This window comes from Anolis carolinensis, chromosome 1 (genome assembly GCF_035594765.1).
Source record: "Anolis carolinensis isolate JA03-04 chromosome 1, rAnoCar3.1.pri, whole genome shotgun sequence".
In the NCBI taxonomy this organism is placed as follows: Eukaryota; Metazoa; Chordata; class Lepidosauria; order Squamata; family Dactyloidae; genus Anolis; species Anolis carolinensis.
The window spans coordinates 281,759,675-281,772,992 of record NC_085841.1 but is presented as its reverse complement, the minus strand read 5'-3'; the positions used below and the strand labels follow the sequence as shown (position 1 = coordinate 281,772,992).

The 13,318-nt window shown below is 36.8% G+C and overlaps 1 protein-coding gene across 4 annotated transcripts in view; it reads right to left on the bottom strand.

Annotated features, from left to right (window-relative positions):
• mpped2 (metallophosphoesterase domain containing 2) overlaps positions 1-13,318 on the bottom strand; it is a 177,615-nt gene that overhangs the window by 83,337 nt on the left and 80,960 nt on the right. For all 4 annotated transcript variants that reach the window (XM_008106423.3, XM_062980229.1, XM_016992821.2 and 1 more), the window contains exon 4: positions 6,547-6,772. In XM_008106423.3, the coding sequence (XP_008104630.1) occupies positions 6,547-6,772 (226 nt within the window). The remainder of the gene's footprint in view (positions 1-6,546; positions 6,773-13,318) is intronic.

Below are 13,318 nucleotides of genomic sequence, written 5' to 3'. Positions count from 1 at the left end.
CCAGTTCCATGACGGAACTGTCAGTAACTGTTTATACAGCCTTCCTATGTTTCACAGGCTTAAATGGCCCAGGAACAAATGGTGACACTTACTATCCCCTCCCATTCCCAATGTCATGGTGGTCTCTGGATGCAACATGGCTTCTGCTAGTCGCTTCTCACCTGTAGTGACATTGACAAGGATGACGAGGAAATCGAGGAAGTGAGAGGGAGTGGATTAATCTCACCCTCTTCTTTCCCCTGGTTGCTTCAGGGCTAGCAGGACCCATGTTGCCCCTGGAGACCCTTGCAACAAGGAGAATAGAGGGGAAAGGAAAGGTGGCCATCTAGCGGCACCAAACTCAGTTCAGCCCCACGGTGAGGTCAGGATACACTCCTGCCACCATATGGCCTGGGGACAGTGGCTTGTGTGAACCATCCCAGAGCCAATTCAGTATATGCCATGCTGGATTGACCCTAGAATAATGGGTCAGTGTAGATCCGCCCATATATCCAGTTCCCAAGGACTATAAAATGGAAATTATAAGAACTAAACCTAGAACTTTGTGTGCAGTGATTTCAACATCAATGATATACTTCATTCAAGCTAAGTGTTTTGAAATAGTGCAAATAGTGCAAATTAAGTCATTACTCCATTTCTGAATCCACACAGAATTATTCAGAACTGGCTTCTCTTCTGGATGCTAGCAACTAGGTTCTGTGAGTGACAAGTTGATGAAAGAGATAAAGAGTTCATTTGCTAGATATTTTCATTTGGCAAACATCACCTAATAAACATGACGTGTTTCCATTTGAAAGGTAAGCCTACTCCCACCCAGCTGTTTCAGAAACGTGTACTGACATCAAGATGTGTTACATATCTCAAAATAGAAAGTGGGTCAATAACTAGAGGTGAGTTCAAAGACATTAAATTTTCACAGAATGTCATAATAGACAATTAATCACAAATAACTTTCCTTTGGGATGGTCTATATAGTGTGAAAAATTAAAGGCACCATACACCATTACATCATATTACATTTTTAAATCTTCCTTCTCCACATCTCATGTTATTTTCTCATACTTCTAACAACATTTTAACAATGGCAAGAATTTAATCAGAGGTTTAATCTGCATTTCAGATTTGTTCTAGAACTGATGTTAGTAGGAATGGAAACTTCTATCAAAATATTACCAGTAATAACCCCCAAAACTAGGTTAACTGTCTCCTTAACCTAAAGAACAATGTACATTTTAAAATGTCACTTTTCATTGTCTTTGGCTACCAGTTATTCTAAAAATACATATTTATTACAGTTTATCACAGTTTGAGATAACTGCATCCTTACAGATTATATCACATTGGGGTCAGGTCCTTTGCTTTCCACAAACAACCCCTGGCATGTAGAGGATTTGCCTTAAATAATCATGATGTCAATGAAGACAAGAGCAGAGCCATTACAATACAATATTGTCTTAAGTGGAAACCAGATTTTATGAATGAAGGAAGTCACAGCCATTTCCTTTCTTCACAACCTCTGGTTATCACTTAAGGATTTCTACTATTGATATCCTCATGCATTCAATACACAAAGTATAGGGGTTTCTGAATATAACTAAAGAACAATCTAGATGTCAGGGTTCTGGAAAGGGGTAACTTGTCTAGATATAATTAACAGAAGTAACAGAGCAAAATCCCTAACTTCCATTTATACTTGGCATAGTATTTATTTATTATTTACTGTATTTTTACCCTGCTCTATCTCACCCTGAAGGGGACTCAGAGCGGCTTCCAGATTGGCAATAATTCAATGCCACAAACTCATAGCGATAGTTAACGAATAATGGCTCTTGAATTGTCAACTGCAGCAGATAATGAGTACCTCTTCTGCATAATATTATGGCAGATTTGTCATGAGCAAAAGTAACAGATAAACAAGCATTTTTGTTTCTCAAACTGATTCATTTAAAACAAAATACCTGAATTTAAATGTTGCTTACCCCTGAGAAAAAATATATGATTGGGATTTCAGCAGGTATAGTTCATGCCATGTTGAACTAAATGGCAAAATCCCCATTGATGTTATTGGTGTTACCTTACACCTAAAGCGGTTAGGATCACTATATTGGTCCCGCTAACATGAATTAAGTTTCACTACATGATTTTATTGCAACCCTCTTCTCCAACACTCTGTAATGTTTAGTTTTCCCTCCCCCTAAAATACCTCTAGACTTCAATTCAATGTTCACTTCCATATATTTCATTGCAGGAGTCTGAAAAAAGTCTCAGTCTAAAGCTCACATGTTTAACATGAAATCTCTTCATCCTCTTAATCTGAGTTGCTAACATTCCAGCGAACTGCAGCCCTCTGGCTTGAGTCTCGAATCCAAACTGTGCTACTGAAGGATTTAGATGCCCTTGTCTTCTTCAATAAAGTGGATGAAGACACTTGGGGGGAAAGGACGCTTAAATATCTTCAAGGGAATATTCTTAAAGTGAATTAAAATAAAATCTGTCAATTAGAATTCACCAAAGGTCTTACAATATATAGGCAATATCACATTTATTTGAACAAGAGGCTAAATGTGATCATTTTATCTGCTTTTTAAATAGCATGCACAGATTAAAGAAATTGCATATATATATATATATACACACACACACACACACACACTAATTCATAATGAAAGATGCTGCCACGTTTGATTAAGATATACTTCAGCTACTAGCAACTTATGGACGCACCTAGAATCATAGAATAGTAGAGTTGGAAGAGACCTCATGGGCCATCCAATCCAACCCCCTGCAAGAAACCGGAAATCGCATTCAAAGCACACCCGACAGTGAAATCCTTGCCTAAAGATGCTTTCCAACAACTTGAGGATTGCTTTGAGAGGACAAACTGGGACATTTTTTCATCCAGACCTGGAAGTACATACTGCAGATGTTCTGAGCTACTTCAAATAACTGCACAGAAAATGTCACTGTGGACAAATATATTCGGATTTATCCCCGCCAGAAACCCTGGATGACCAAGCGACTTTTGCATGACAGAAACCATGCTTTCAGGTCTGGTGATGAGGTGAAATACAGTGCTACCAGAGTAAGTCTCAAGAAAGGCATCCAGCAGGCCAAGATGGGAGTATAAGAGAAAGGTCGAGGATTATTTCCACAGTAACAACATGAGGCAGTTGTGACAGGTGATTCAACAAATTACTACAGTAGAGTCTCACTTATCCAACATAAACAGGCCGGCAGAATGTTGGATAAGCGAATATGTTGGATAATAAGGAGGGATGAAGGAAAAGCCTATTAAACATCAAATTAGGTTATGATTTTACAAATTAAGCACCAAAACATCATGTTATACAACAAATTTGACAGAAAAAGTAGTTCAATACACAGTAATGCTGTGTACTAATTACTGTATTTATGAATTTAGCACCAAAATATCATGATTTATTGAAAACATTAACTACCAAAATGCGTTGGATAAGCCAAAGTTGGATAAGTGAGAGACTACTGCAATTGTAAATTAAACAATGCCATTCCTGCTGTGGGGAATGCTTCATTGGCAGAGGAGTTGAATAACTTTTTTGCCTGCTTTGAAGTAAACAGTGGTAACTGGAATTCAGTCACTGGGTAGTTGCAGCTCCCACTTCATCATGGAGGAACATGAGGTAAGGCGTGTTTTGAGGGCTGTAAATCCTAGGAAAGCCGCTGACAAGATGTTATTTCTGGCTGGGAGCTGTAAGGCTGTGTTGACCAACTAGCAGGTGCTTTTACTGTGATTTTTAACTGATCTTTATCTCAGTCTATTACTTCATCTTGTTTGAAGGCCTCCATCATCGTTCCGGTACCCATACAGCAGCGTTGGTTAAGAAGGCCCAGGAAAGACGGTACTACCTGAGACTTCTAAGGAACAAACAACTTAATGAAAAACTGCTGGTAACTTTCTGCCACTGTGCTATAGAGAGTGTCCTAACCTACTGCATCTGTGTGTGGTTTGGTTAACTGCACAGTAGCAGATAGGAAAATGCTCCAAAGGGTCACACTGTACAATTAGAATAAAATTATTCTATTCTATTATACTATTCTATGTACCCCATTGACACCTGGTAATACAGTTAACAGGATGATGGGTAGGAGACAATTGGGGAGAATGTGGATGCAATCCTGCAGTGACACAAACCACATAGATTTTTAGTTTTATCTCTGCCCATGGTTTCCTTAGCTTTATCTATCCACAACATTAAGAATATTGACAGAATGTTCTTTAGCCCTTTAGCCCTTGAAAGTGGCTGATCTGTGGGGATGGAGAGATCTCTCTCCCTTCAGCTAATGGGCTAGCTAGATGGAAAGGAAATTAGATGGGGAAAGAAGAGGGAGAGCACACACACACACTGGCTCAATCACTTACTCACTTGGGTGGAATATTATCCACACATACTTTCCCTGAAGAAAAAGATATATTGACACAAAACAAACTCCTTCCTAAAATGATATTTCACCATTTAAAACTTTAGTTCTCAAAGAGATGTCTTAATTTCAGAAACTCTGCTAGCCTTTGGTCATATGCACTAAATGTTTTTTAAAAAATGGCAACACACACCAAGCTTGTCAAACTAGGGGTCCTTCCAGATAGACCTAAAACCCAGGATGCCTCAGGTAAAACCAAACTAACCTGGAGAAAACTGGGATTTCCCCGTTTGCTCCGGATTAAACAAACACCTGGAAAGCTAAGGTCTAGTTCTTTCCAGGTGAGGACCCTGTGAGGATTGACTCTGCCCCAGAATTTGAAATGTGGGCCAATCCCCATAGCGATCTCAGTTTTTTGGGCTCAAAGAGCCTGAAGGAGCAGGATGACATGTACCCCCTCCTCTTCCAGTCCCAGGAGAGCTGTCCGGAGGGGACTGTACTGCCAGGAGGCCCCTCAGGTAAGTTTGGGGTGGGGGGGCTGGGGTGGGTGGGTGGATGCCTTCCAGGAGTTAGTCTGGGAGGGCATGTAGCCACCACCCACCACCCACCCCTAGGGACAGCCCAAGGTGTGCATTGGGGGTGAGGACTAAATCCTGGGAGGAACTGGGATTTAACACCCCAGTTCATCCCAGGATTTAGCTATGTCTGGAAGAGCCTTCAGCAACCAGTTACCAATTTGTCTTGCACTCCAATTAGTGCCCCCCATTCCATCTCTATTCTGAAACACATGATAAAAGTTCTGTTTTTTCTAAAATTGTAGAATAAAAGCATTTTTTTAAATTGCATTAATGCCTAAACAATGTTCTTGCAATGTGAAATTGGTCACACCGTGTGTTCTAACAGCACCAGAAATGAAGTGAGTATTATATTTTTGCATGTGTAGACAACACCTTGGGATCAGCTGCTCTCTCATGTGTATGTACTGAATGCATATGGTGGCAGGATGTAGAGAAAACCACCCTCCAAATATCTCCTAAACTGAAAGGATCTGGGAATGGAGAATCATGCCTTGCCCAACTAATAGAACCTGGGAAATTGAAGCTCACAAGGGAAGATGTTTCAGCACAATATCCGCCATTCATTGTTAAAATAACACAAACTAATTGTATGTTCTTTACATGGGAGCATAAGAGCCATATGCACAGCAGCCCTATAACATCTAGATAGGCCCCTATTGATAGTGTTATACATGCAATACCCTGAATCACAAACTGTGCAGAGGGGTTTTCAGAAAACAGAAAACAAGTCATTATATAAAGACATTTAACAGTTACTAACTGAAGCATATTTATGCTCCCAAGTTTTTTCAGTCAGGCAATACTTAGAAAGTTTGTCTTAATTTCTTTAAATTAAAGAATGTTTAAAGAATATAAATAGCAAGATAGTAAGACATGATGGGAGGGAAATAATAACTGTGACACTTTAATTCAAAATGCACCCAACAGAAAATTTGGGGCAGAAGATATAGGTCATAATTTCTTGTAAACATTAAACACAAGCATTTGATTTTCACACTAGTTTTTTTAAAGGACCTTAACTTTAATCAGTACAGATATAGATGTGTTAACAGCGATCTCAAATATGAATAGTATCTAATTAGCAAATTGCCAACAAAAGGTTGGGAGAATAAGTCACTTATGATAGACTTCATTAACAATGTCTTTCAAAAAGCATAGGTGCTTCAGTTTTTTGCAATGAGTGGATTAAAGAGATCAGACAGCAAGCTCCTTTTGGTTTTTCTTTGACATCCCTTTCACAGAGGTAAAGGGGAAAGAACAGCAGTGTAGCAGTTTTAGAGTAATCAAACAGAATGCAGAGTTACTATGGAAAAGACTAGTTAATGCTGGCATTCATTCCCTCAGGCAGTATAAATTGTTCATGTAAAATTTGAGATGCCAATAAACTTATGAAAGAAAATAACAGCAGTACCCAAAATCAGGGCAAGAGTTTTAATCATAGGAACATCTGTTTTACAACTACTCTCAATACTTTATCAAAAGAAATGACAACATTTCTTAAGGCAGTAACTTTGATGTACAGCTAAACTAATCATATGTACAAGGAGAGAAAATTTAAATGGAGACTTACCAAGGGGCGCCATATATTCGAAATCCTTTGACTGTTACCTCAGAATCTTGTAAGTAAATACTGTTTGTCAGAAGTGATTGAACATTGTCAAAGTCCTCTGGTTTCAATTTGGACACAGAAGGAAAGCGGTAGTAATCCTGTTTGACAAGGTCTGCCATGAATTCTTTATCAAATGTCAGTTCATGATTCCCAGCAATCACTATTTTATATTCATATGGCAAGTTTCCTGAAATAACAACAAAAAGTGCTTCATTAACATACCTGCATTCCATGTTAAAAAATGCCACATTTAAGGGTCATACTGGATATATTTGCATTTCTGTATAAAACAAAAGCTATTACTCCTGCTCCATGCAACAACATATGTATGCTTAGAAAACATTGTGTCACAAAAAGGCGTATACAAGAACACTTTTAATAAGTCTCAGGAATTGGCTCTTCTGGATTACTTAATATGGCTGAATATCTTCTGACCACCATGACAGTTATAATCAAGGGATTAAACTTTAATCATAGAATAGTGGTAAGAGAGTGAATATTGTTCATTCCTTTGCATGTCTATACACTAGAGACTGACTATAGAGATAAGGAATGGTAAATTATTCCAAATTTATTAGCAAGGCAGTGTTATCACTGTTCAATGCTATTTTATATCTACAGAGGATCTAACTAAATGTCAATAGCCACAAGAGACTTGCATCCAATATTTTAGGATCATTTCTTTGAAGAATTTTACTCGCAATGACAAATTTCCTTTTTCTAATAATGGGAATAAATCATGATTTTCTACATTTTTTTTTTAAAAAAACCCAAAACACTTATCAACTTCAAATGAAACAAAGGCTCTTTCTTTCTCTCAGTTTCTAAGGTTTGGTTCAGCCATATTTTGTCAGATGAAATTTTCAGTGAAAGAGAAAGTTTGTCTGAAGGTAACAAGTATCATGAACCACTTCTTTACTGTAAGGACACCTCAAGTAATAAAGCCTCTGGCAAAGACATTCCTTTTTACAATTTTCTATATGCTCAGTTGGTCCTGCCATTCTCTTCTTCATCCTCTGACTAACTGGATTTTTTAAAAGCAGCACCAGCAAAAGGAGGATGGTGAAGAAGGGCTGGAGAAGCAGAAATGTTTGGTGCTGATTTGTAGCCGGTTGCCTGCAGTAAACAATGCTTGGTCTGGGAGAAAATGTAATTCCAATTTAGCACTTCTATGGTAGACAATGTGTGCCTGTCTATCACAGAGAAGGTAAATAGCAAATGCCCTGAGAATCCCTTACTTGGCATACATGAACAATAAAACAGAAAAGGGGAAAGCATACAACCAGATACTCTGAGCATTTTTTAAAAACAAAACAAAACACATAGATATGTTTTGACACCAATATGAAGATCTTAATATAGAAGCTGATGAAAGAAAGAAAAAAAAGCATCCTTCGAAGAGCTTTCAAGTAATTTCCAGAAGGCTCACAATGTTTTGTTTAATGAAGTCAGACTTATGAGACATGGTTGCTTCATTTCACTTGTTTGTAGTTTTGGAGAAAACATTGCTGAAAGACACTGAACTATTGGTATAGGAAACTATTCTTATTTTTTGCTTGTTATATCTGTCTCTGGTACTAAATGTTATATCTATCTCTGGTACTAAAGATGTAATGCCTAGGAATTTATCTACTTCATTAACTGAGGTACGCCTGTTTTGTCTTTAATGTGAATTGTTTGCCACCAATTAAACTACAGCTTATTTCCCTGGTTTGCAACTTCTGAAAGCACATCTTTTAAAAACAACAATAGCAACAACGTAGGCTTAAAACAATACTAGACACTGTGCCACATAATGAGATTTGACAGATGTGACAATGTCAAAAAGCCAAGTAGAATGAGGACATGAACCACTGCCCTTATCCTGAATAAACTGCCCCAGGACCCTATGTAGCCAGTCTGACCCCTCCAGTTAAGCCAGTAATTTCTGCGGCAAATAGGTGAAGCACAGAGAACTTGCATCCCACTCCATTTTACAGATCTTAATAGCCAGATATAATTCCTGGGCTTCTGCAGCTTGCCCTTATCTCAGCAGGTAAATAAATATAGATATTGGAGACCTTTCCTAATATGTCCAACTGCAAATTAGGTATAATAATCACTTTTCTCAAAATATTATAAGATCATGGCCCATCATTGGTCTTCTGCAAACTCAGAAGTGTGAATTGTCTTGTAAATGAACAAGTAGCTGATTAAGCTCCAACACTGTAATGGCGTAGTACATAAACATGTCAATTCAGTTTCAAGGAGAAACACAAGACCTTGCCTTTTGCTGGTCTTCATGCTAAAGAAAGTATGGTGATCAATGAAAACCTTCACTCATCTAGTGACATCTGGAAATAAATATTGATAGGATCACTTTGAGCCTTCACACAGACAGATGTGTTGTGTGTATACCCTGTTTCCCCGAAAATAAGACAGGGTCTTATATTAATTTTTGCTCCCAAAGATGTACTAGGCCTTATTTTCAGGGGATGTCTTATTTTTCCATGAAGAAGAGCTCACATTTATTGTTGAACAACAAAATGAACATTTATTATATACTGTAAAGTAGTTGTCATCACAAACCAGCATAACCAGACAAACTATGAATCCTATCAAGAATTTCTTGTTACTACCATTATTTACATGTACAACAATTTATGGTACCTCTTGCAGTTTAGGTTTCACAAGGTTTCCACACTGATTTCTCTCTATTCTAGTTTCAATGTAGTCATGAATGATGAATAATATAATATACTATAATAATAATATGATAATGTAATAATAATATAATGATATACAATATATTAATGAGATAATATAATAATAGGATATAATAATAACAGAATATGATAATAATATGGTATTAATAGGATAATATAATAATGGGATATAATAACAGAATAGCATAATAATAATAATAATATTATAATAATAATAATAATAATAATAGGATAATATAATAGAATAATAGAATGGAATAGAATGATATAAAATATATTAATAGGATAATATAAAATGGAATATAATAATAACAGAATATGCTAATAATAATAAAATAATAATATGATAATATAATAGAATAATAGTATAGAATATAATGATATAAAATATATTAATAGGATAATATAAAATGGAATATAATAATAACAGAATAATAATATAATAATATAAAAATATAACAGAATAATAATAGAATAATAATATAATGATATAATAATAATAGAAAAATATAATATAATGATATAATAATAATAGAAAAATATAATATAATGATATAAAATATATTAATAGGATAATATAATATTGGGATATAATAATAGTAACAGAATATGATGATAATAATATGGTAATAGAATAATAGTATAAAGTAATAAGTTTCATGGTATAGGATAGGAATAAGGATGAGAGGAGAATCCCAATACGTCCTGTACCTTTAAGAAGCTGAAGGAGCGCGACAAGTGGAAAGCCCTCTTCCTTCCCTCCCACCCTCCCTTGCCCTGGCTCCAGGAACCAATCAGAAGCCTTGGGGGCGAAGGGAGCATGGCCAGGAGGACGGAGCCTTGTCTCCGAAGGAAGAAACGGCAGCGCAGCAGCAGCCACGGAGGCTGGGGGACAGGCAAGGCAAGGCCAGCAAGCACTTTCTCTCCCTCCCTCCCTCCCTCCCTCCGGTGTGTATGAATGAGTGCTGCTTCTGCCCTGCAGCCATGCTACCCAATGGAACTCTGCTGCAGCCTTAGCTGCTAGGTCTTACTTTCAGGGGAGGCCTTATATTTGGCAATCCCCCCAAACCCCTACTAGGTCTTATTTTTTGGGGAGGTCTTATTTTAGGGGAAACACGGTATATATATATACACACACACGCGCGTGCACACACACACACACATATATATCCCCGTTAATACTTTAAATTTGTAAAGGATTGGTGAGAAAGCTTCAGTGGAGACACCTTTCCACATGATAACTCTTTCAGGAGTGAATTTCCCTTCCTAGGGGTAGATTTCTCTCACTTCCTGTTGTCTCACCCCTGTTCTTAACTATGAGTAGTTTGTAAGTCAGATGTTTGTAACTTGGGGACTGCCTGTAATTTCTATGGCAGAACAAGAAAAGAGACAACAATGTTGCTGATTCTTCAGTTTCTTGGCAGGTCCTTTTAGTTCACCAAAAACTATTCCATAAAATTTGAGATACTCTACAACTATGAGGTGAGATGTTGCTTGAAACTGCAGGATATATGGAAATTATTGAAAATTATCTCTGCTTTCCTTTCCTGAAGAGGACTCTATTCTTGGGATACTGCTAGTGACAACAAACACTGTATCCAATCCATGAAGCATGATTGTGGGCAAGTGGTCATACGCTGTAATCCCTTTAAATGGCTTAAAGCAGCACACACTACCTAGAGCAGAACTATCCACCATATGTAGATTGAAATTACTTTATTTAAACTACATATTTCATGGGGTTGAATTTGCTATGAATGCTTATGTGATTTCATAGTTCTGCGCATGTCCAGCAGGCTCGGCTGACCCAGCACTCAAGTTTCAATTTTTATTTTCTAATAAACAAACATATTCTTATTATTTAATGTAACTATGGTTTAGCAAAGAGTAAACAAAATGGCCTTTTCTAAACTTTTTGTCATGTACATTCATGATATATTTGACTTATGATTGACTCTAAGGTGAACTTATCATGGGGTTTTCTTGGCAAGATTTATTCATAGGGGGTTGCCATTGCCTTCCTCTAAATTTGAGGTCATCCAGTGGATTTTTACATCACATACAACATAGATATAAAAAGATCATTGAGCCTTAACCACTTGCATGACTGTGTCTGTAGAACAAGTTACAAAATGTGGAACTGATAAATGGTATTTACCAGGTTTACAGAAAACTGTTTTAAATACTACAGTGTACCATCTACAACTGGTTCCTTCAAGCACACTGTACCTCATAAATGTTTGGTAACAATGACAGCACTACATATGAATACGAACAAAAGAATGACCAAACAAAAAGTAAAGCAGTACTGCATACAATACTAATGGAGCAATTCATCATTATGAATTTAGAATAGTTAAGTGCCTTGTTACTAAAAAAAATATTCAAATAAGTTTCACAAACACATACTTGTTTTCAAATTCTAATTTACCTTTAAACTCTGAAACATACAGTCAAGAGAATGTGTCTCAGGCCCCATCTACACTGCCACATAAAATCCAGATTGTCTGCTTTAAACTGGATTATATGTCTGTATAGACTCATATAATCCGGTTCAAAGGAGATAAGTCTGGATTTTATATGGCAGTGTAGACGGGGCCTCAGTGGCATAGTTTTGAGTGCTTTGATGATTAAAAAACACTACAGGGTTGTATATTCAGTTACTTTAATTATTCTAAATATATGAAGAATAAACTGTTCCATGGATCAACAGTGAAGCAAAAATAAGAATCACATATGAAGCAGTAAATACTTACACTGAAAAATGCTGTTAACAATATAGTCATAAAAGTACTTAGCCTACAGTGGATGAGTCTTTATCAACATCCAGGAGCAGGGATTTTCTGGAAGCATTATCTTGTGCTATAATTGATCGTGCAAATATTACATTTTACTATCTGCACACTTAACTTCTTTTATTTATTATTCATCCCCTTTTAACTTGGCATGATCACTAAACCTTGAACCATTTCATCCCCTTCTCACAATATTTACTTAATGATATTTTGACTAAAGAGCCCATAACCTTTTTCTTAGTTAGCAGATTGTGATTTGAATGTTATGGGAACACAGTAGGCAAGTGATGAGGGCCACTTCCTAATTTTATGAAGAACATGGCCTCCATCAGTTATTTGAGGCCTCCCCTGTTATGAGATCCTTACACATTATCCTAGCATTCCCAGACAGATAGCAGGCCACATCTGGTGCTTTCCTTCCTAGAAATGTGAAGATTTACATCAGTAAAATCAGATTCACACAGAATTACTGAGATCTAGTTCAAGTTTCAGCAAAGTGGGCATATGGCGAGAAGATATAAACAGATCAGTCTCAAATCAATTGTTTGGCAATTCAAATTGTCAAGACTGGAGACCTCAGAACCTTCTTTATTGTTTTCATGAATATTTTTAATGCAACACAAACATCTTTGTTAGACTGCAGGCATTTTATTACAACTTCTAATACAAGATTAATCATTACTAAAATAACAAGATTATCCATATTATTAAATTGCTTATAGGAGAACATACAATACAATGTTTTCTGTGCCCACAGAAAGGACTATTAACTCACTGCTGTAAATTCAGAATTGAAAAATTGGGGGTTGGTGGTGGATTAAATTGCATTAACCCATACAGCAACTACGTAAAAAGAGAATGCCCTGCCCCAAAAAGTGTTTTGGTGTACTGCATACAAAATCCCAAGAATGCAAACTCTTCCTCATTCATATCCCTTTCTGTATACTCTATTCCCAAGAAGCGTTCTATCCATGCATCAGCAGAACTGTGAGGAATGGATATTTCTTCTCTTTGATCTTATACCTTATTAGTTTCTCTTCTCAACATCCTCAAGTCCTAACGGATCTTTTAATGAACCCATTCCATAATTCTGACATGTTCCGAGAGCCATCTTTCACAACAGTTTACCAGTACATACACACATGTGTGCACACACAGATACTCATGTTATCTAAACTGCCTAAATTTGGATTTCACCTTCCACATATAATCTTCAAACTGGAGGAAAAACTG